At 32.2% G+C, this 24,203-nt stretch overlaps 1 protein-coding gene across 10 annotated transcripts in view; it reads right to left on the bottom strand.

The window, feature by feature from the left end:
• The window catches only part of LOC148611575 (serine/threonine-protein kinase DCLK3-like), a 56,597-nt gene that overhangs the window by 7,568 nt on the left and 24,826 nt on the right, over positions 1-24,203 (bottom strand). For 6 of the 10 annotated variants that reach the window (XM_088592266.1, XM_088592261.1, XM_088592264.1 and 3 more), the window contains 2 exons: positions 3,746-4,724; positions 1,326-1,809 (listed from right to left, as the gene is read on the bottom strand). In XM_088592266.1, coding sequence (XP_088448392.1) covers positions 1,326-1,809; positions 3,746-4,724 — 1,463 coding nt within the window. Of the gene's footprint in view, positions 1-1,325; positions 1,810-3,745; positions 4,725-7,197; positions 7,796-13,886; positions 13,963-17,365; positions 17,626-21,932; positions 22,168-24,203 lie in introns of those variants that run through there. The other 4 variants (XM_088592267.1, XM_088592269.1, XM_088592271.1 and 1 more) reach the window with 4 other exon arrangements.

The raw sequence follows: 24,203 nt of genomic DNA, 5'->3' as shown, positions 1-24,203 counted from the left end.
TATTTGATGACAAGAACAATTTAAAGTAACTATAATTCATACAGTTCTCCATGCATAATATTTTTGTACTTTTGGATCCAGTATTTTCAAGTGTTTCTAGTTAGCATGATTCTGTGATCAATACATAAACTGTCTTGTGTCTTTTAAAAGTAACAAAAAGAATTTCAACAAAGTTACATGGGACATAGTATAATGTAGGAATCCTTAGTCATAAATCAAATTTCAAAAATATTTGAACTATCTGCCCTAAAAACACAGTTAAAATAGGTCCTTAACCGAAAAGATTACAGTTATTTGATAATGTAAGACAAGCTTCTCAAAAATTTAATAATTTTGATAAACATAACGCCAAGTTTATGAAAAATCTATCATCAAAACTATTGAAACTAATATGTTGATATGTATTTTCAGAAAAAAAAAAACTTGCCATACTTCTTTATCATGAGTGGAAAATTTAACAAATTGTCCACTTACTTAAATTTAAAAAACATGTACATTCAATAAAAAAATTGACAATACTTTCTGACTAAATGCAAACATTCATACTTGTCAAGTTTACAAGACAAGATTTTGACAAAAGTATTCAATCGCGGCCAATCCATTTTTATACAATCATAAATTAAACACTGGACAAAAACAACATTATCTGTGATGTCAGAGTATAGAAAACATGGCTAAGATTTGCTTGGCAATATCCAAGTTTATTTGTGTTTCAGAAATTATCAGTTTATGAACGTTCATTTATCACGTAATAGGTAGAGGAAGTCATAGAAATAGTACAATACGTGAATTGCAGCCTAGATATCAGAGCCTTCGTAGTCATGTTATACAATGGTATTGTAAGCTTGTGCTTGGCTGATTACATACAACTGTATTGTGGATGTGTGTCTATTAATATATCAGCAGGAGAAGCCGTATTGATTGTGATAGGTTATTGTTTCTTAAGCAAGTGTCTATAACGACATGTAGGCCTTGATAAAAGATGTTCAGAAACTTGAATACTTTTTTCATGCTATTTTTCATAAGGTGAAAGTTAATCTTAAATTGTCAGAATTTTGCAAGGATATTGCAGTAACAACTTGGGTGCCAAAATATTATCTTCAAATTGAAATATTAATGGCAAATGACAAAATTCAAAGAGTTGAGCCACAGAGTTTCTACATGCTTTTAACTCCCCCAAAATACCACTATATTACATGAGCACTCATACAAATTTGTGTTCCTGATGGCACTGCTAGGTGGTATAGATAGCAATTTAGTATCCATAAAATCTTAATTTCACCAGTACTTGTAAGTTATATTTAGGACATCAAATATACACTCACCTTGACTAACTCCATAACGAGGTAGATTTTATCATGAGTTTCATACTCTTCATACAATTTCACAATATTTGGTTGGTGACAGTCTTTCATAATCTCAATCTCATTTTCAACCATGTGCTCCTTGCCTTTAAGCTTTGGTTTATCAATAATTTTCATGGCAAATTCACTAGTAGAATTTTTCAACTTTGCCTGGCGAACAATGGCAAAATTGCCATCACCAAGAGTCCGACCTAGTTCATATTTACTAAGTACATGCTCATCACTACTAATTTGTCTCTCAAGTTTTGTTTTGCGTACAACCTTGGATTTTGATTTTCTCTTTTTATGTTCTGAATCTTTTTCTGGTTTGTCTTCTTTTTCCTTATGTTTTTCTGGTTTTTCTGTCTCAGCTTTCTCTTTTTCTTTTTCTGCTTTTTCTCTTTCTGCCTTTTCAGAGGCAGCCTGTCTCTCCCTAGCTGCTTGCTCTGCTTTTTCTCTTCTTTCTCTGCATAAAAGAACAGGAAATTTGACATATTATAATCACAATGTTTGCCCATAATAGACATCTTCCTAATGGTATAGAATTCCCTTCACATTGTCTACCTTTTCCTTACCCTCCATCACCTGGTCCGTATGTAACTGTCACACAACCAAATGTTTGAAGTGTTCTCCTTAAAAAAACAAGGTATGGGTTAGGCCAAATTTTGGCCTCAAATCAGGGTAGGAAACTCACTCATATTCTAGCCAGTCCTGAATACAATTTTTCAATTATATTAACTATATGGCTATATAGATTTTTGCTAAAATTAGCAAGCCCTGCCAAAAAATAACCAGTCTCAGGCTGGCGGGCAGGCTACTATATCAGGTTGGGGGGAGCAAGCTACAATCTCAGGCTGGCAGGCAGGCTACTATTTCTAACTTCATCAAGTACATTCACCTATTGGTGTGTTTTTTACTGTGGTTTTTGGATATTATCTTAAATGATTTTTCATATCATGGTTAAATGACTGCATACAATTTTCCATATAAAGTTCATGGTCAAGATAAATTCAACTTATAATACACTGCAGAAAAGATTAACACTTTTTTTCTGAACTTAAATTGTCCCTTCTAAATACCTCATCTACAAACCTGTGAAAAGTCTAACATCAATAGCCTTGAATAAGTATAAAAATATTAGAGTTAGCACCAAATATTTGATGACCATAACTCTTACAGACCCATTAGAATACACAAGCTTGCATAAACATTTTCAACTTATTGACAGATCAGATAGGTGAAATAAAAATCTTTGAAGCAAAGCTAATTATTATCAAATTCAAATATGAAAAGTTTGATAAGAAGCACAATCAATACTTAATTAGTTTTATAGTCGACAAAAAATTCCAGAAACACGATAGAAAATTTATAGTATTATTTACTTAACAACAACATGGAACATACTATTTATTTGATTGTAATAAAAAAAAAGGGAGACAAAAAAGATTTGGTGAACTGTATATTTATCTTTCAGTAACAGGAAAACCTTTCTATATTTTGTTAAAATTTAACAGGTGCTTTGTGTGTTCTTTAATATGGTTTCTAGTTAATTAGAACTGTCCTGAGTATTAAGTTTAAAAAGAAAGGATAAATATTTAAGTTTTTAGTATATAGTTAGCCTGACGACAACATTCAATATTTTTAAGAATGGCAAGGGTTGCTATCAAAACACATTTTTAAAATTTGCACTGTTAAGTACAGATTACTGTACAGATTTCATAATGTAATCTCTTTGCTAATAACTTTATCCAAGAGTGTTGACTGTGCATGTAAATATATTTCTGCAATTAAATCTTCGTTAAATATTTTGTGGTATCCCAACTTGCCTAATTCTTACACAGACTTGTACTTGATATCATGTTTTAGACAGTGTTTAGGTTTCACAGTAGTTTATCAGAAGTTTATTTACAATCAAGTTTTGTTTCCAAGTTTAAAAATGATCAACCACAAAATATAAATAACCAATTACCCTTTTATTGACTGTATCAGTTCCGAAAAACTTAGTATGATTGGAGTTGTGTCTTATTAAACTTAATCTGGGTTTCATGTCAATTTTGAATAATTTTGCTTGCTTCATTGCTTGTTATTTCAATTGTAAAACTATTCAGCTATTCCAAATGATAGTTCTTGTTCTGCCAGATACATAAAAGGACCATTATAAATTAATGGTCCAGTAAATAAAAAAAAGTTGTTTACTTACTAGCAATTAACTTTCTTTTTTTCTACAGATGTAACTATTACAACTTCCCCATTCCAATAACATTGAATTGTGGATGATTTCACTATTAGTTTAATGGTATAATAACTGTATAGCAATGTTTATATGTTTTGATATTTTCTTGATGACTTTTTGATTGTTTTTAAGACATTATGTCCTATTCTAAGTTCAATGAAATTGTTACCTTTCTTTAGCCTCATCCTCTTTAATCTTAGCCTGTCTTTCTTCCTCTCTCTTTCTTCTCTGTTCTTCCCTTTCTTTTTCCTTCTGTTCTCTCATTCTTTTGAAAGGATCCTCAGGTTTGTTTGTGGGCACTTGCTGTTGTTTCCTTCTTTCATTTTCTAGTGCCCTTCTTTCAGACTCAATCATTTTCTTCTGTTGCCTCTTTGCCCTATCCTTCTCCTCTTGGGCAGCTTTCATTTTGTCCTTATCTAGTCTCATGGCAAGTTCATCCTCTTTGGGGTAATCATGTCGCCTTCGACCTTTCTCTTGTGGGCGACCTTTGTAAATGATGTAGTCACCATCTTGTTCACGGTTACTACCATCACTTCCCTCACCAAAGCCACTGTCCCGTTTGTCAGCTTCACTATCTTTCAAAGCAGCTTGACGTTTCTTCCTCTGTTTTTCTAAGTCTCGTAACAATGACCTTGCATATGTGCTATCAGGTTCTGGATAGAGTTCATTAATTATATCCTGTATATCACCTTCAGTTAAAGTGTCATTACCAACACCTATGAAAACATCATCGTCACGGAAAAAATCTGATATCCCGTGAACTTCCTTACCCCTTACAGTGAAAAGTTTTTTAAGTCTATTTGTTTTGTACTTTGGTCCAAATGCTTCGGCAATGTCTGACATCAATTGATCATATGACTGAACACTTCTTCTGTTCAGAAGCATCTTTACATTATTTCGAGGCCTTCCGCCATTTCTAACGATGGTTACAACTTTGGGTTTCAGTGGCACATGTTCAGAGTGTGATAAATACGAGTGTTTAGTTGCATTGCCAAAAGTTCCACCCCATCTGTTGTTTCTCTGTGGCTGCTGGCCGTGGAAGTATCGACCAGGATGGAAGGCATTGCTACCATACATGCCAGCACGGTGACGAAAACCTTGGGCATAACCACCTTGTTCGTTTTCAAGTTCATGCTGATGTGGACGTGCTGTGAAAAAAAAACATTCAAATTCAAAATTTTATTCATAGAGTTTTATTCATTCTTTTCACGAGAGAAAAGTTCAAATTTCACATTTTTGTATAGGCACATTTAGGTTTGGGTTATTCGCTTTCATTGCCTGGGCAATATTTTATAGGTCTGTTTTTTGTTAATATGTTCTAAAACTAGTTTAGGAGGTCTATATTTCAACTGGCACGTATGCATTTTTTCTGAAAATTAAGTTTGTGAACTGAATGCCCATGAAAACAATGAAAATTGCTACTCAAAGAACATATCAAACACAAAAACATATTACCTAACAGATCATCAAACACCTGATACAGTTATAATTTTAGTCTTAAAAAAAATTGAAGTGACAGAAAAATCTGTGACAAAGCATAAGCTAAATATAATGAAATAAGATACCCTTAAATTTAAATGTATGCTACATATTCTTCTTTTTTGGCTCAGAAAAAATCATAAATTAAGATTATAAAGATTTTTAGTTTGAAAAATCCTATTTAAATGGTAGTAGAATACTCATATACCGATATACCAATATATATAACACAACTCAGTCCTCATAACCATCATCAAGCTTTTTTTATTTAACCAGCTTCCAGTGTTTGTAGAATTACTTTTTCAAAATCAATACCTTATACATACAGCAAATCAGTATTGTATGACCACTTCAAAAAGTCATATTAGGGAGTCAAGAACAGGTCAATCTCAATTCTGTGTCAATATTGACTGATCAAAGAGTAACTGAAGTCAACAAAATAGTTATGTTATGCATGATCTGTCCTAGAATTTGAACTACTATTTGGTATACTGAGAAATGTATTCATTTCTTGTGGTTGCTCATTTACACTGACTGATATATGCTTTTTGAAATTTGATGTTAGTAACATATCAATTTTATAGATGAATATACTTAGTTTTAGGGTTTTGAGAAATTGTAGCACCATGAAAACTCCTACATTTACAATATTCTAAAATATGGACATCTAAACGAAACTTAGTACATTAAAAATTGTATTTTACACAAATGTTAGGATACTTCAACTTTTAATTTAATATCTAGTGGAATAAGGAGTTTGAATCTAAAGCTTTTTACTTTAATCACAGCAAAATTGCCCTTCAGTTTGACCCACTAAAGCTAACTGAATTGTAACATTAGCCTACAGTCTAAAACAAGTCTTTTCTTATATTTTGACATCTATCAGGGAGAGCTGTGGCCATATATAGGACACTGCTTTTCTCCCACAAAATTTAAAATTCTCCAAAACTCAACAAAGTTTTTCAAGATTCCTCCAAATGAATGAACATTTCAACTTTAAATCAGTTTTGAATTATCTGTATTAACAAAATCATAAAAATTATAAAGGCATTATTATAACAAAATCAAAATGATACAATCATGATCACCATCAAGCATCCAACTTGTCTTCCCTAATGAATGCTTTTTCATTAAGAAGTATGGTGTTTGACAAGTAAATCTCTTATTGAATGTAGGACTAAGTTCCCCCAACTTCAAAAAGACATTTTTACAATTTTGACACTGAAAATTTAAAAACACACTTTTATGACAATATTTTTGATTAAACTACACTCAATACCTCTGTCACCAAGCAAACAAAGATTTGGTATACAACACAACCAACAGACACAAAAGGGAGAACATAAGAGGTTTTTGGTTATGTAAATATCAACAAAAATCATTATTACATTACAGACACTCCTGTATGTTGACTTAGTCTATACTATCATTCAAAGTTTCATGGTTTTCAATGAAAGCCAACAATCTACCAGTTTATCAACACTCAATAATCTTTTTTAATAGCTAATGCAAGAGGCAATACCCTTCATCAAAAGTAGAAATGTAAAACTACTTGAAAAGTTCATTAAATTCTCTGAATATATTCGCTGCTTTCCCAACAAATGTATAATTTCAGGTTAAATCTGAAGACCTGTTGGGGTTCAAGCGTCAATTTCACAAAAACTCCTAAGAGGAAAAATGATTATAACTTATGACATCACAAAATAGTGTTGTGATGTCATAACTTACCATAAATTTTATACTTATGACGTTTTGTGAAAAGGTTGGGTTGGATTTTGAGTTTACAATGATATAATCATCTAAAAAGGTCAGATTTTTACAACTTCAGAGAGAGCAAACTAACTCAACATGATCTTTGAACAGTCTACAGATATCTTGTACACATGATGCCGAGTCTGTTAATATAAGACCATTGAAATTGGAAGATTAAAAAAAAATATTATAAATATTTTCCATTTGTTTTGCAATTTTTCAATATTTTTATAAAAATATGAAGGTTATAAATGGTTTAAAGAAATCACTTATAACTATTACACATCACATAAAAGGCAAAGTAGCATAATTTTCTCGGATTTGATACAACAGCTAATACATGTATAAATCAAAATAAACTATTGTCCCATTCATGTAATAAGCTACTACCTGTAAGAGTGATTTTTAATCCATGTAAAGTAGGAAACTCCCTTGGAAACTCCAAAGAACGTTTAACATCCACCATTGTTTCTTTTCAAATTCAAATTGTTTTATCCAAGAATGCCTAAAAGTTATTTAACTTCCATTTCTAAAATTATCCACTTTTTAATGAGAGTATTCTTACATTCCCATCATCAGCTTTCTACTTCATATACATACATTAATTTAAAAAAAAAAAAAATTTCTTTAACAAGAAACATCTACAGATCCAAACATGCAGAATACTTCAACAGAATTCAGATGCTTTATCTCATAAAATACCATGTGCTTACATAGATCCAGAATTACTATAAAAAATATTACACAGTCAAACTCAATGTTGACAGTCAAACTGTTCCAACATGACCCTCCTAATTTAGAAATATTTAAATAACTTAAACAGAATTGATAACAAAGACCTCCGGAAGATATTTGATAAATAAAGAATGTTTCTTTAAACTTCAGATCATTATCACCAATGGGAATCCTAAATCCAGCAAAGGCTCATCAAATTTGAAAATGCAGAAACCTTGACATCCCATGTCCAGTATTAGAAATGAAATATTGATAAATTTCCTAATTAAGGAGTATTAGTCCATTAAAGAGTAGTAATTAATAACAGTTTATAAACAACTTCAGTACTGATCCATCGATCACAAATAGCTAAAAGTAATCAAAGTAATTTTAGAATCACGAGCGAGTTTTTCCATGTCGTCATGAAATCTGATATTAGGCACTTAGTTTCAGATTTAAATTGAGACCAATTTGAGGTCTACCTGAATTTTAACGTCTATGTTTCTTTACACTGCAAATAAAATTTTTCATTACAATACGAGACTTTGATTTGATCAAATTAAAGGCTTTTTTCAGATTGAGAATAAAATAATTTCAATGTTTATCAAAGTAGCAAATCAAATAAATTAAAGGTCTCCTGCAATATAAAAAAAATCTCTTAATTGAGCTTGCTGAATTTAATGTTTTCCTGAGAAATGTCAAAGAAAGACACAACAAAAAGAATCTGCTTTGTCCACATGGGTAGTTTCCTTTGTATTCATCATGACTAACTAAGTTTGAAGCATGAAGCCACAAGTCAAAGCCGCTGAGACCAACTGGAGCCTCTTGTTGATAAAAGTTGTTATTGATACTTAAGTGTGAAATGCTCCTCCTATTTTTTTTTATTTACATATACTCAGCAAATTAAGAAGTACACCACCTACATGTACATCTTTGGAATATAAAAGTCAAATGCATATATCTTTTAAAATAAAGTCAAAGTTGAACTGAAAATTTGTCATTTTGTTAGTGGTATCTATTTCATCAAATTCTGTAACATTTTCACCAAAAAAAACCCAAAGGAAGCAATTCTGTCAAAAATAGATGTAAAACATTTTTTGTTTTAAATGAACAAAATCCCTTTATATTTCCATAGTTCCGGCCAACACAGGTTAGACCCAAACAAATTGTGTTTTTCCTATTACACAATAGAAAAAAAATTAGGTTTTATAGGTAGGAAATTTTTTAAAACCCTTTTTTTTACATTTCAAGTTACATGGTATCATTAATAGGATAATACATTATCAATTCTCTCGAATACTTTATGCTTATCTATAAATATTTTGTTAGACTTAAACTCTAACATATATTAAATACATTTACTGCTATTATTTTTGTTCAGATATATAATATGCTTCATAAATTGAGTATCTAACCAAACTAGGAAATAGTTAAGAGGAAAGTAGTTTTTATTGGAAATTTTGTATCCAAGAACTAAATGAGCAAGGCTAATTTGAATATCAAATTTGACAAGTTTGAGTATTTTAGATATATTTTCCAAAAAAGCAGTGGAAGTATGGACAAGTAATTAAATAATGCAAGTATTCTTCTTCTTGTCCACAAAAGTTGCAGTCCATTTTTTTGGTTGGAAAACTTGCACCTAAAAGATTTTAACTTATTCTCTTTCAAAAAGAAATACATAAATTCAAACAAGTTATTTTTGTCTAACGATGAAATGTTTTACAATCTTTTCCATTTCATTATTCCAAAAGATTTTTTTAACCTTTTTGCTACTAATATAATGTATAACTTTTTATTTGACAATACAGATACTTCAATCAAATTATTGCTAAAAAATGTCTTATCTTTATATATAATTACAAAGCTTTTCTTTGACATTTTAAAACAAAGCAATACTAACATTTATTTGGGTATTGCTTTTTTTTCAAAATCATATATTCAAACATCTAGTATCTTTACTTTACCCAGAGATACATACCTTATCTTACATCATGGTACTGTTTCTGACTCTTTTAATTAAGGGTCTCAGCTATCGAAATGAATCTTTTATAAGGCACTGCCAATGCTTACCAAAGGCAGTACAATTTCATTGTCAATTGCTGGTGTTGTAAAATAATCTATATGGCTCTTAATATAGAAGAGAAAATTAGAATTTAGTCAATGCCATTATTTTGTGTAAGCTAAACAGGGTACAGCCATTGATTCTGATGAAAGAGGTGTTAGTTAAAAAGGGTACAGACATTGATTCTGATGAAAGGTGTTAGTCAAACAGGGTACAGCCATTGATTCAGGTGAAAGAAGATGTAAGTCAAACAGGGTACAGCCATTGATTCAGGTGAGAGAAGACATTAGTCAATTAGGGTACAGCCATTGATTCAGGTGAAAGAAGATGTAAGTCAAATAGGGTACAGCCATTGATTCAGGTGAAAGAAGATGTTAGTCAATTAGGGTACAGCCATTGATTCAGGTGAAAAAAGATGTAAGTCAAATAGGGTACAGCCATTGATTCAGGTGAAAGAAGATGTTAGTCAAACAGGGTACAGCCATTGATTCAGGTGAAAGAAGATGTTAGTCAAACAGGGTACAGCCATGGATTCTGATGAAAGGTGTTAGTCAAATAGGGTACAGCCATTGATTCAGATGAAAGAAGATGTTAGTCAAATAGGGTACAGCCATTGATTATGATTAAAGGAGGTGTTGGGCAAATATGATACAGCCATTGATTTTGAAGAGAAGTGGAGTTGTGGCAGTACAGTATATCCACATGATTTCCTGGCCATGATTTTTTAAATCATTCTTATGGAAGACTTAAAAACTAACTTTGTATCAAGCCTTCATGAAGATTAATTTCAAATAAATATTTTGTCTTGCAATTTATCTGACAGATTGCAAAGATTGGCACATTAGGTCCATAAACTGAAAATCTGAAATGAGAAGAAACTCCCAGAACCAAATGTCTTCCTTTTTAACATTTTTTTCTCACTTCTTGAAATCTATCTTTTCTCTTATTATCAAGTGTCAAAGAAACAAGATATAATGCCCTTCCTATTTCCTTAGGACACTGTATTGATATTGAATTAAATTATTAAAAGTCCATCGTGCTCAAAAACACCCGATTAAATCCTTTAGGTGACAAAATATATAAGCCTTAGATAGCAACATTCAAACCTATGACAATAGATTTCCAATTAAAACCTTTAAGTAAATATCTAACTATTTATCTTATTCATTTTAAGTCTATAAAAAATTTAGACTAAAGTTCTTGACTTGAGTAAACCTTAAGTAAATGCTTGTCAACTTTGTTTTTGTGAGTACCCCCTGTATATCAGGTAGGGATGAAACAACATGACATTACTTCATAATTAGATGATTCTCAGTCATCCAGGCAATACAAAAAAAAAAAAAAACAGTTACTACCATGATCATAACTGAATCATATTAAAAGTAAAAGCAGAATATAAAGGCATTTAGAAGATTGAATGGATTAATATTGAAATGAAGTTTATTGATTTGTAATAAACTGTTGCAAAGCAATTTTAGATGTTTCATATACTGACATATTACTAAGAGGGCAAAACTTGATAAATTGCAAGTAATAGAAATTGGGATACAAAGAAGGAATGATTATATTAAGGTTTCAGTTTTTATGGTTTCTCCAAATTTAATTAGTTGGTGGATTTGAAGACAAATATGAGGAGGATGCAAGACCTTAAGATATATTAACATTTCTACAATACAACAAGATTTCAACCTAGTCACCCTGATAGAAAGCAAGGATTTCATAAAGAATATGCCTAAAACAGCACTCAGTTTTTCATAGGGGAGTAAGGGTACTGAGAAATCAAATCTGGCCAGTGGTTGGATGCTCAGCCCACAGAGCTGTTAAGGGGTGTACTTTTGGGGACTGGATAGGGCAGCCCTTGCTTTCAAGGATATTAAGCCATAAGGACAAAAACTTGAAAACATGCCAAAGTGGGCCAATATGCATGGAAAGGGCAATGCCTCTTGCAAGAAACAACTCCTTCAACCACTACAGATGGCAAAAATTATTGCCTATACCTATTTCCCTAAATAACCAAAGGCAGTTAAAATTAACCTTTCCTTTGTTTCACATTATAACCATTTTCATTTTATATTTTTAATCGATCTTTTGTTCAACTTGATCTTGCAGTGATAATGCATGAAATATTTCAGCTAGATGTTAAATGGACAACAATCAAGCCAGTATGCTAGCTAGTCATCATGGATAGTCCCAATCCTCACAATGCCAATGAACTAATGGATTCCTCATCAATTAGTTAAAAGTTCTTCCTTATAGGAATGACATAGTAAATTATCTACCATCATGTTTGTCAATAATTAAAACATTCAATATTACATTTTAAGCTTGAATGGTCCATTTAAAAACAAAAAAAATAATTGTAAACTCAAAAAATTGTTGCTTGGGGAAAATATTGAGCCTGTGTTAATCATTGCATTGGATGATGAAAAAGCAACATGCCCCTTAAGCGAAACTCTTGGTAAGAATCAAGCAAAATTTGAAAATTTGAAAATCCACCGATCTGACAATATTATTTCACTCAAAGGTGCGTCCTGTATTTGAAAAGACCATTATATGATCACTGCATCACTGGATTTGCACAGAAATTTTTCAATAGGATGGTAGAAAAATGAGGTTTGATAGAGTTATCTGCCCTTGAAATGTTCGTTTTCAATGCATTTCAATAAAATCATACCTCAGTTTACCATAGTGATATGAAAAATCTTTTTCCTTGATTCTGATGTTGCAAATAGTCAAAATAAATCTTTCAAAATGGTGGCTTTTTTTTATTATACCAATTTTCACCACTGCCTGATTCATACAGAGACTGATACTAAACTATAAATCAGAGATTGTGGGAAAAGTTTATAAGAAGGACCAAGTTTCCTTGTTTTTAAGATGGTCAACCTCAGAAAGAAGGAAACAAACCTGGCATATCTGTGGGGGCTTTTAAATTACAAAACTGTCTAACTTAACATAAAATTGTTCAATCAATAAAATGTATCCCCCTAAATGACTCCTGCATTACCGGTACCTTTTCTTTAAAATTGTCCAATTCTCAACTACTGATAACAATAATTAAGCATTTTTCAAACAGGATAAATTTATTGTTCCTCAGTCAGTTGGACAGAAACTGAGCTTTAACCATGCATACCCCAGCATGCTAGCAAACTTCATCTTAACATAGATTTGAATAATAAAGACACTTTGAGATAAAACTTATCAAACCTGTGATAAGTTTCCAATTTCTAAAACAGAAAAATTGGTCAGACAGAAAATTTTCGACCTTGATATGTAAATAATTTCATTTTTTTGAGATATTTATTCAGCATGATTTGATAGTGTACTAGATAGATAAAACCATCCAGACCTGCTGTGATATTGACACCTAAGTGACAGTTTTTAAATATTCCATACAAATGTCACATATTCTTTTCAAAGTACTTAAGTGCTGAAGTAGATTTTGCAGTTATTGTTGCCAAAGTAAACATTTCAAGAAAATTTACAAGGCTAAAAGTTTTAAAATTTTCAAGTACTCAAATTTAAGCCTTTAAAGTTGTCTAGATAAAAAGTGATTTCCAATCATACTTTATCAACATTCATCATATATTAAAATATCATGTGATGATGTAATTTAGCCTTGAAATGGATAACTGACACTAAGGGAGGTAACTCTACTATAACACAATTTGGAAAGTAGTTGAAGAGTAATAATAATATATCAGTGGACTAAGCCTTGTTCAGTATTTTCCTGTCAGAACACCAAATGGCATTTCTTTCAGTTCATATGACTTACATATACATATATGACCAGGTTTCATGGTAATTTATTTCTTGAAAAAACAAAGGTTCAATTTAAAACATTAAATTTGATGGCAGGATGGATAAAATGATAGGCACAGATACTGAACTAAAACCTAAACCTAACCTTTGTATGCAGGACTACTGATTAATTGTAGTTGTATTACCTATAGCAGATATTTCATGCATTTCAGGACTAAAATGTTTGCCTTGCTTTGTACTTGTCTGACAGGCTAAGCCGTATCTTATTGTAGTAGTTCACAGAAGCAACAGCCCACTGATAGGTATGCCTCCCCACTCAGACACATTATTTTAACTTCAACCCAACTAGTTGTCAATCTATCCTCTTGGTTAAGAATTGGTGACTACCAATTTCAAATTCTTTGGTGTGTTAAGGGCAAGGATTAAAGCCGAGACCTCCCGCACCCAAGACAAGCATGCTACACCAAGACAACAAAAGCAGTTTTTTTCAGGCCAAAATAGTTATAGTTCAAAATTATTAATAAAGGAGTCTAACTCTTACCATAACTAGTTATAAAGAAAGAAAATTCCGGTGATAAACTTGGTAAAATGTTCTCATTCATACTGAATCATTATAATTTTTTATTTATTGCCAGGTGCACTTTAATATAAATGCACGTGGAATTTCAAGTTTCTATGGTCTTAAGTAAAAGATAACCACAGGATTGACACTAAATTTTAACTGTCTTGAGTGTTATCCCTGATAAATATTTCAAAAACTGATAAAGCTGGTTTCCAACAGAAAGATTTTAGATTGCTTTATCTACACAAAGCAGAGATGCTTACTCATGACTGTTTTTAATAAGCATATTTGAATATTAGTTGGCATATGTAGTTATGAATAACCATAACTAGTACAGTAATCTTATATTACACATTTTGGAAATACACCTTTATAATACACTTTAACTGGGATGGATCCAACATATAAGGTTAAGGAAGCATAAAGGAAAATAAACGTAAAGTGAGCAAGAAATTATTGAGGGTACAACTGTTGAAAAATCAATATTTCATGGGGAAGCAATAATTTCTCCTCAATTTTATACATGGCAAATTCTAGGTCCACTCCTATGAATCAGTACCTGCTTCAATAATCTGTGGCCCTTTTCACAAAAAATTGTAAGAGTAAAATTAGTCGTAAGTTATGATGTCACAATACTTCTATTTACTATGACATCATAACTTACGACTAATTTTACACATACGATTTTTTGTGAAAAGTCCAAGCAAAGACACTTCACAATTAATTTTTCATGATAAAATTTTTCCACTCATCTTACTTGTAGATCTTATAAGGCTAATATCAAAATTTATGCCTGTTATCAATTATTTTCTAAAATAAAAACACCAAGCAACACTGGATACTAACCTAATAATAGATTGTATGAATGACCTTCCCTTATCATGACTTCCCGGACTTGACTTTTTATGAACAACTCGGCAGGTGTTTCTAGAAAAGCAGAGGACGCTTATCCTACCGGTGCACCTGGTCCATGCTCCCAGTTTTTAGTGGGGTCCGAGTTGCTCATTTGCTTTTGTTACTTTGTACGTATGATTTTAGTTGTCTATGTTCTTTGTTGTGTATGTCTGTTTTCCATGTCTGGTCTTTGTCCCTGGATTACATTCTTTTCATTACCACTATAACCTTGGTTCCCTTGATTACTCCTCCATCTTTGCCTACTTCCAAAAGTACACAAGAAAAAACACAATATTACCAAAATAACTCTTAGAAAGAGAGATCAAAGCAAATAAATTGATTATAAAACTTCAAACCATGAGAATAAAATTAGATTTCAAAATGCAGAGAATGAAAATTTACATAATGGACGATTAATAAAATTGATACAAAAAAAAAAAAAACAAAAAAAACCATGTTATTATGTTCTTGTCATATTATTGGAATAATGATGAGATATATTCTATACATTAATATCCTATACAGTGGAACCTATTTAAACCAAACCCTGGAAAATAGGAAAACATACCTTAACCAAACACTTCTCACTTGTTAAGTCCTTTTATATCAATTTTAATGTATTTTAAACCTTGGTAAACTGACCACCTGAAAAACCAAACCAGTTTTAATGACCCAGAGAGGTTTGTTTACACAATTTTCACTGTACAGCTTTACTTTTATTGACATGGAAATAACAAAAAAAATGCACATATCCAACACAGGTTCCTCTCTCGATGTTACAATGCAACTCAAACTACTATGTCCAAGAAATTCCAAAGTGTGAAAATGATGCTTATGTGACTATATATGCTATGTATGATGATACCAGTGTGCCTCTGCAAACTTGATGTCAGTGTGACCAAGAGGCTTGTGTGACCATGATGCCATTGTGACCATGATGCCAGTTTAACCATGATCCCTGTAGATCTTGATGCCATTGTGACCATGATGCCAGTTTGACCATGATTCCTGTATGATCATGATGCCATTGTGACCATAATGCCTGTATGATCATGATGCGATTGTGACCATGATGACAGTTTAACAATGATGCCTGTAAGATCATGATGCCATTGTGACCATGATGCCAGTTTAACCATGATGCCTGTATGATCATGATGCCATTGTGACCATGATGCCAGTTTAACCATGATGCCTGTAAGATCATGATGCCACTGTGACCATGATGCCAGTTTAACCATGATGCCTGTATGATCATGATGCCATTGTGACCATGATGCCAGTTTAACCATGATGCCTGTAAGATCATGATGCCATTGTGACCATGATGCCTGTAAGATCATGATGCGATTGTGACCATGTTGCCAGTTTAACCATGATGCCATTGTGACCAAGATGCCAGTTTAACCATGATGCCTGTAAGATCATGATGCCATTGTGACCATGTTGCCAGTTTAACCATGATGCCTGTATGATCATGATGCCATTGTGACCAAGATGCCAGTTTAACCATGATGCCTGTATGATCATGATGCCATTGTGACCATGATGCCAGTTTAACCATGATGCCTGTATGATCATGATGCCATTGTGACCATGATGACAGTTTAACCATGATGCCTGTAAGATCATGATGCCACTGTGACCATGATGCCAGTTTAACCATGATGCCTGTATGATCATGATGCCATTGTGACCATGATGCCAGTTTAACCATGATGCCTGTAAGATCATGATGCCAGTTTAACCATGATGCCTGTAAGATCATGATGCGATTGTGACCATGTTGCCAGTTTAACCATGATGCCATTGTGACCAAGATGCCAGTTTAACCATGATGCCTGTAAGATCATGATGCCATTGTGACCATGTTGCCAGTTTAACCATGATGCCTGTATGATCATGATGCCATTGTGACCAAGATGCCAGTTTAACCATGATGCCTGTATGATCATGATGCCATTGTGACCATGATGCCAGTTTAACCATGATGCCTGTAAGATCATGATGCCATTGTGACCATGATGCCAGTTTAACCATGATGCCTGTATGATCATGATGCCATTGTGACCATGATGACAGTTTAACCATGATGCCTGTAAGATCATGATGCCATTGTGACCATGATGCCAGTTTAACCATGATGCCTGTAAGATCATGATGCCATTGTGACCATGTTGCCAGTTTAACCATGATGCCTGTATGATCATGATGCCATTGTGACCAAGATGCCACTTTAACCATGATGCCTGTATGATCATGATGCCATTGTGACCATAATGCCTGTATGATTATGATGCTATTGTGACCATGATGCCAGTTTAACCATGATGCCTGTAAGATCATGATGCCATTGTGACCATGATGCCAGTTTAACCATGTTGCCATGATGCCTGTGTGAACAATGGTCAAAGTGTAACCATAATGTCAAATCGTGACAAAAATATCAAACTTTAAATCTTTTACAACTGATGTGTAACTATAAACATGATGTTATTTATTGACTAAGACAAAACATCAGAGCTTTTCAAAGAATAAACATGCTATTTGTTTATCATACTCACACATGTAACGAAAGCGATTTTCGATGTAACCCCTAGGTTCCATGTACCCAGCATGCCAGGAATGGGATACCGGGTTCACCATTATTCCAATGTTTGAATTATTCCTATGAAATCATTGTTATCTCCAAAAAGAGTAATGTTTGTGAAAAATTGATTTGGTAGGATTTATGGTATATCCATATTGAGTATCCAAGGTAAATTACGAAGAAGTTCTGATAAAAACTAATGGTTCAAACCCATGTTAGTAATTTATCATTTGATCGTAAACCAAATACAACTGTATTTAAAACAATATCTAAAAATCATGAGGCCATAATAGAGGATACCTTTTCAACTGGATTCAATGATTAAACTGTTTAAAGGTTTTAATCAACTAATCAAAAATTAGAGGGATTTTGAAGGGTGACAAAATTTTACATTGTTTGAAACCATCGCACCAAAGTTGATAAAATCTTATATTCTGTTTGCACCCTATTAAAATAGTTCCTGCAGCAGTCATATATATTTTCAAAGGTATTAAATGAGGATCATATTCTGAAAAAACAAATAATTTGGAGGTGGGCAGAAACTATCATTGACATACCAAACTATGAAGAAATGAGAGACACCAAAATCTTATATCTAAAATAAAATATTGCTTGTGTCCCCAATCCTAACTGACACATAAAAAAGAGTGCATCTCAATGTATATCATTGCCAAAATTTATCATGTATTTATTGAATGCCAACTTTCTGCCTTGCCAGATTGACAAATATTATTTTCATTATTTACAAATTTTGCCCTATCCACTTACCCAAACTTGGCTTGGTATGTTGGGATTGGGGAAAAATAAACCATGTATTTATTTTGGCCTTTGAAGGTTACATAGCCACAGGTAAGGAATAGGACTACATTCATAATGTCTAGCACCAAGTTTCCCTTAAAATGATCTACCACTTCTGATCTCTAATGTTACAAGATTACCATTAGACTGGAATCTCCAATGTAATTGTAAGAGAAGCAGGCAAAAAAACACTAGCATAAGACAAAGAGAGATGAAAGGCCATAATGGATTCACTATATCCCACATGAGACAAAAACAACTAAGCCAAGTACTACTTTTAAGATCCAACCAAGCTCACTGCCTCTCAATGTGACCCAAACTCTGCAAGGATTTGACTTCCATTAATATCAATACACAAAAGATATTTACAATATTTCACATTATTTATAGATACTTGCTCTTTGGAGAGTGGACAAATGTAACTGTGTAAAGTTTACCAAACTTTAACGAAAGCAAACTAGAATCCAAATATATGTGTCTAATACTTGTACTGTCAAGAGTAGATCTCATTTACAAAATTGTGCACACAAATTGTAAGTAGCCCTTTTATCATTTCATTGACTAAGAAGATATTAGCAAGTTCCTTACCAGAAATGGAACCAGATTCTCTAAACAAAATCGGTGACACAACTAACGATGAACAATTCCACGTTAACCATGTTCCTTCTTTGGTAAAAGAACGATTTTCAACCATCATTTCATATTAAGTCCATTTTCAATTATCACCCACATTCAAAACCTTTCAGCCTTCACTTTATACTGTGAACTCTGAACAAACAAGAGAAAATAAAAGCAAATCTTTAGGGAGACAAAAATAAATCTTGAATTAAACTCATTAATAATAATGTACTCCATAATAATGTCTTGACATGATGTGGTCTTCAAAGCTTAACAATATGACAATTGTTATTGAATGATAAAATGAAGCAAGCCATGAAAACTAATAGACAAATCTCATATTTCATCTGTATCTTGATAAATGAAAGTATTTTGAACTCATAATGGTACCTTCTACTTGAATTGGATAGTGATTTTTATAATCAGTCACTTTACCTTAAATAGGACCATGAATGATGATTAATTTAATCCGTACAGACCAAACCACTTTCATATTTAGAAAAAATAAAAGCCTATCCACTCATACAGGTTAACGATTTTGTGATGTATATGAATTGAAGGAAAATATATTAATAACAAGGCATCAATTTCAAGACATGGAACTGCTTTACATCCATTTAGATTTTAGTAAGATGTGGTATTTTGGAGTTAGAATACACTGTGCAGTAGGTATGTAAATTTTTATAGACACAAGTATGTTTGTTCAATTAAAAAGAGGAGCCTGCTTAAACAGGTTTAAAAGTGAATACCCTGTTAAGAAGTTCCATCAGTTTATGTTTGGATTGTACTGGTTTTCGGTTTATTCTGGATTTGGCTTAGACCAGGTTCAAGGTATTTAATAAATAAGTTTTAGATTTTTTATACCATATTCTGCAAAAGTCATCAAATGGTGTTTTGGTCAAGTTTTCCAAAATCAGTGGCATATCCATGGGTTGGGTTTTGGTTCCAAAATCAGTGGCATATCAATGGGTAGAAGTTTTGGTTCCAAAATCAGTGGCACATCAATGGGTAGAGGTTTTGGTTCCAAAATCAGTGGCATATCAATGGGTAGAGTTTTGAAGATTTGTTGGAAACTTTTGTTAATTTTGTACAAAATTAAGGCAAAAATTAACAAACCATAGCCTGGAACTCCCCTTTTTATAACCTTTTAGATCAGATTCATCCTTTTTACATACTTCTGGATGCACAAAAACCTAACATAAACAGATTATGGATGATACATGGTTCAGACAGGGTTGGTTAAGAATGGTATCTATTTCATTTGTTTTGATTACAAATTTCAGGTTGTAAAAAAAAATTCCAGAAACCTTCCTGTAAGCCCCTACATAGATTATTTATCGATCATCTCACCATTTTGCTATCTCAAATATTCAATGGCAACATGCATTATACAACTGCACAGTTCAAACAATATCTAATTTTAACTTATTTATTTGACTAAAAACCCATTATAAAACTTTACAAAGAAACATTTAACAAGACACATAAACAGGTATACATATCTCGATCAATTGAATCAATAATCGTAAATTCTGTTGACGTCCCTATATGATAGTAACTAACCAAAGAGTTCTAAGTGATTGTTTGGTTGAAAACCTTATTGTGGAATCGCAGCAATGCTCTCATGCATGTATATACATCTAAACAATAAGGACAACTGACATCATCTTCCCAAATAATGTACTTGTTTTGGAATAGGACCAACATCATATAAAATACCACAATATTTCTGAACTGGTACTGGGATAGGATTTACTGGTATGTAACACAGACTTAAAAACAAAAGATATCACATCAACCAGTGTATTAAGGGATGAATTGTCTGAATATAGCTGAAATATTTCTGCTCGGATGTTAAACCCCAATAATCAATCAATCAATATCAAGGGATGGTATACAATCCAAAAGAACAAACAAAACAATTGATTAATTTTTTTTTTAGGAATAAAATGGTCAAAAGTTTGAACCATAAAAATCATCTTGTGTAATTTAAGACATGGAGGGGGTCTTATCAAATCTAATGGTTATTTTTCTGACTCTTCATTTCAAAGAGTGGACCTTTACAATTCTTTAGGCATGGTCTACTGAGGTTAGTATAAGAACTCATTATAAGCTAATCTGTAAATAAGATATTTAGTCATATCTAAAATAATTAAATAAAGAACTTCCAGTTTATAGGACAAGGATACCAAGCCAGCAAGAAAAAACATAAGGCAAATGCCCCATATTAAACTGGCGTGAGATTGAAAATCATCGTATAGCAAGATCAAAAGAACAAAACAGCGATAATAAAAATTCTGTCATTCTCCTTGTTTGGACATTACAAGACAATTGACTAAAATAAGACATAGACAAAGGGCAATAACTCTTGTCTTTAAAGAAAATTTATCTGACCAAAAAGATTTCAGTAGGCTCGTTCAAACTTCAGTATTGTCAACCGAGCTGTTTCAAAAATCCAGGATTATTTTACTGACTGATTTTTTTACTTAGAATACATATCACATAGATATTAGCTCCGAATGCAGTCAACAATAAATTCATTAACATCTAATCCTACCAAAAAAATCATTTAAAACACAACTACATGAACTGGATTTAAATAAGAAAAAGAATTCTGCTTAAAACAGAAGAAAAAAATCAGGACTACAAAACTGAATTGCCTCATTATCAAAGTTTTTAGAAACACCAAGTTAAAAGTCTTTAAAAAGATCTAACACCACTTAGAATGCAAGTAAGAAGCCTCCAGACCCAAGGCTCAACTGTGTTAGAAAACACTGAAATCTTACCAGAGGATATATGAGCTTTCCTATTGAAAACTATACATCCTTATGTAACTCATAAAATAATGTACATAAAACTCTCAGTAAGCCTTTTTTTTTTGACAAAACAAAAACAATTTTTTACCCAGTGAAAAAAGTGTTTGGAGGAATCAGAACCATACTGGCAGTAGGCTCAATACACTTTTTACTTACAAGTGAAAAATTCTTTCCCAAAAAATTTAGGACTTTGGTCGGATTTTAAATCATCGATAATCAGAGAAGAAAAAAAGTTTATAATGAAAGTTGCACTATTTAGGTGTAAATTACTGTATGACTATTTTGTTTTCTTCAAGGCCAGAAACTTACATTTGCGACACCAGATATATTTCTTGACAGTAGTTGGAGGGTCTGGCTCTATATGCATCATTCTGATACTTCTGTTCCGCCATTTGTCGCTTGTTTTACTTTTCTCCTGCTGGATCAATTCAACTTTAGAATTTACACGTTTATAATGTGTCCGTACAGGATCTATAAACTTGTTATCATCAAATAACCAAGCAGGTTTTGCAAACATTGTGAAATATTTGTCAAAACTCACAGAATAATCTTATAAAAAAAAAAGCTATATCAGAAAGACTGAAATGATAAATCAAAAGATTTTTTTTCAGAATTTTGTCAATTTGATTTATCTCCCTTAGAACATCTTTTCACAAATTTCGTAATCACAGACCTCTTATTAATAGTTACATGATCAGAATCCATCCACAGAAGAAAACAAAGTTCAAACATGAACTCACATAATGTCCCTATTCAACACAAGACCGAGAAAGTCCAGATTGTAGATTTATCTTAATTCCTTCAAAACCAAAGCGAAAGTTTCAAAAAGTTCTTTGTTTCCATACAAAAAGATGAGAAACTGAAAGTTGATAGTTCTGTGAACAGATTAGTTGTTAAGGAAGCCAAAATATCCTAAACGATGAAAATTCTTTAATCTAGAACAGCCCACATCTTCTTACTGAGAAAATTCTCGACAATATAAAAGACATTAATTTAATGCTAGCCTAACTTTTTCAGAGCATGTTTTTCGGCTTGGAAACAAAAACCTAGGAAGAGGAATTTGACAACGGGCACTTTAAGTGCTTTGTAGGTTGTCAATCCCATTAGAGAAAATTTAGTGGTTAATATGTTTTAAACGGGTTTTATATTCATCAATGACCCAAAAGATGAAGTCGTTAAAGTGACACCAGGGGAACATACAAATACATTATGGCATTAGGAGCTTATACCTATTGTAAAATAAAATATCTCGTAAAAATAGTTGACTTGAAAGTTTTACTAGGACAAAAAGGATTATGCATAGAAACTGGTTACATGGCTCTAATGAACTCTGGTTTAATAAAAGTTACTGAAATTTAAAATATCCTATTGTAAATATTAATACCTCTACATTAATTTTAAGTTATGATATACTTATACACCCTTATAACCTACCAATGTAATACATGACTATGGGTTCTCTGAAAAGCTGAAGATATTACAGACTAGTCATGTCATGTCATGTTACTTACTGGTAAAATGACATAAAAAGTCTTGATACACTTAATAATTGGAAATCATAATTCAATATCTACAGCTAAACCTATCTAAACCAGACCCAAAATAAACCATACTTTTGTCTAAACCAAAAATCTTTAAAAATATGTCAGTTTAAATGCAAGTTGAACCTCTGTTGACAAAAATCTTTTGTATTATGAATAAAACTTCAGTTCAATAGGAGCTCATTTTAGACAGGTTCCACTGTAAGGCAAAACCACTAGCTCAATGATGACAATTTAGATTACTCCAGAATTAGTCCCCCATTTGGATTTGCAAAAAAGTATTTCTGTTCTTTTTTAATTTATACATACAACATTCTTTGCTCTATCATCAATATAGAAGTCAAAAAGATACAGGCAACAGTTATTCAAGCTAATCAGTTTCACAAATAAATTTGTGGTCAAAGGGAGGTAAGTACAAAAGCAATCTTTGTAGTAGGCGCTATATTGTTTAAAATTTTTAAAAAATAATAAAAAAAGATTTCATGATAAATGTAGACTATTTGTTTGAGTACCAACAATATTCTGGCATAAGAGGCACAATTGAATAAACATGTTTCTTTACGTTAAAAAAATTTTTCATAATAGACAAAACATTCACATACATGTAGGTAAACGTGGTACTGTCATAAAAAGTAAAGAAACATTATAAAAATGTAAAACTGTGACATTTTCATTAGAAATGCACTATTCAAGGGTAAAGTTAACAAAAAAGAATCATTTAAAGAGTCAGTGAACTCTGTGATCTTCTCACCTACGTTTGTAGGACTAACAATAAGAAACTGTTTATTATACAATATTTAATGCTGTAAGGAAATCAATCAGAAAGCTGGGAAATTCTTCCTTAAATGACTGTTTTTCCATTCACACCTTGATTGATTATCGATTTAAATACTGCCATTTAGTGACGTAAAACCCATTTCTCAATATTTTAGTTGACAAAAAGCCAAATTGGTTTATGAAGATTCTATCTACTATAACACGGTCTTCATGTCATTGATATCATCATTAAAAATTTCTATTTACTGGGGCCAAAAGGGTT

This window comes from Perna viridis, chromosome 7 (assembly GCF_037379345.1).
Source record: "Perna viridis isolate PV_CMFRI_1.1 ecotype Kerala chromosome 7, ASM3737934v1, whole genome shotgun sequence".
NCBI classification, from domain to species: domain Eukaryota; kingdom Metazoa; phylum Mollusca; class Bivalvia; order Mytilida; family Mytilidae; genus Perna; species Perna viridis.
This window is presented reverse-complemented; position numbering and strand designations above follow the sequence as displayed.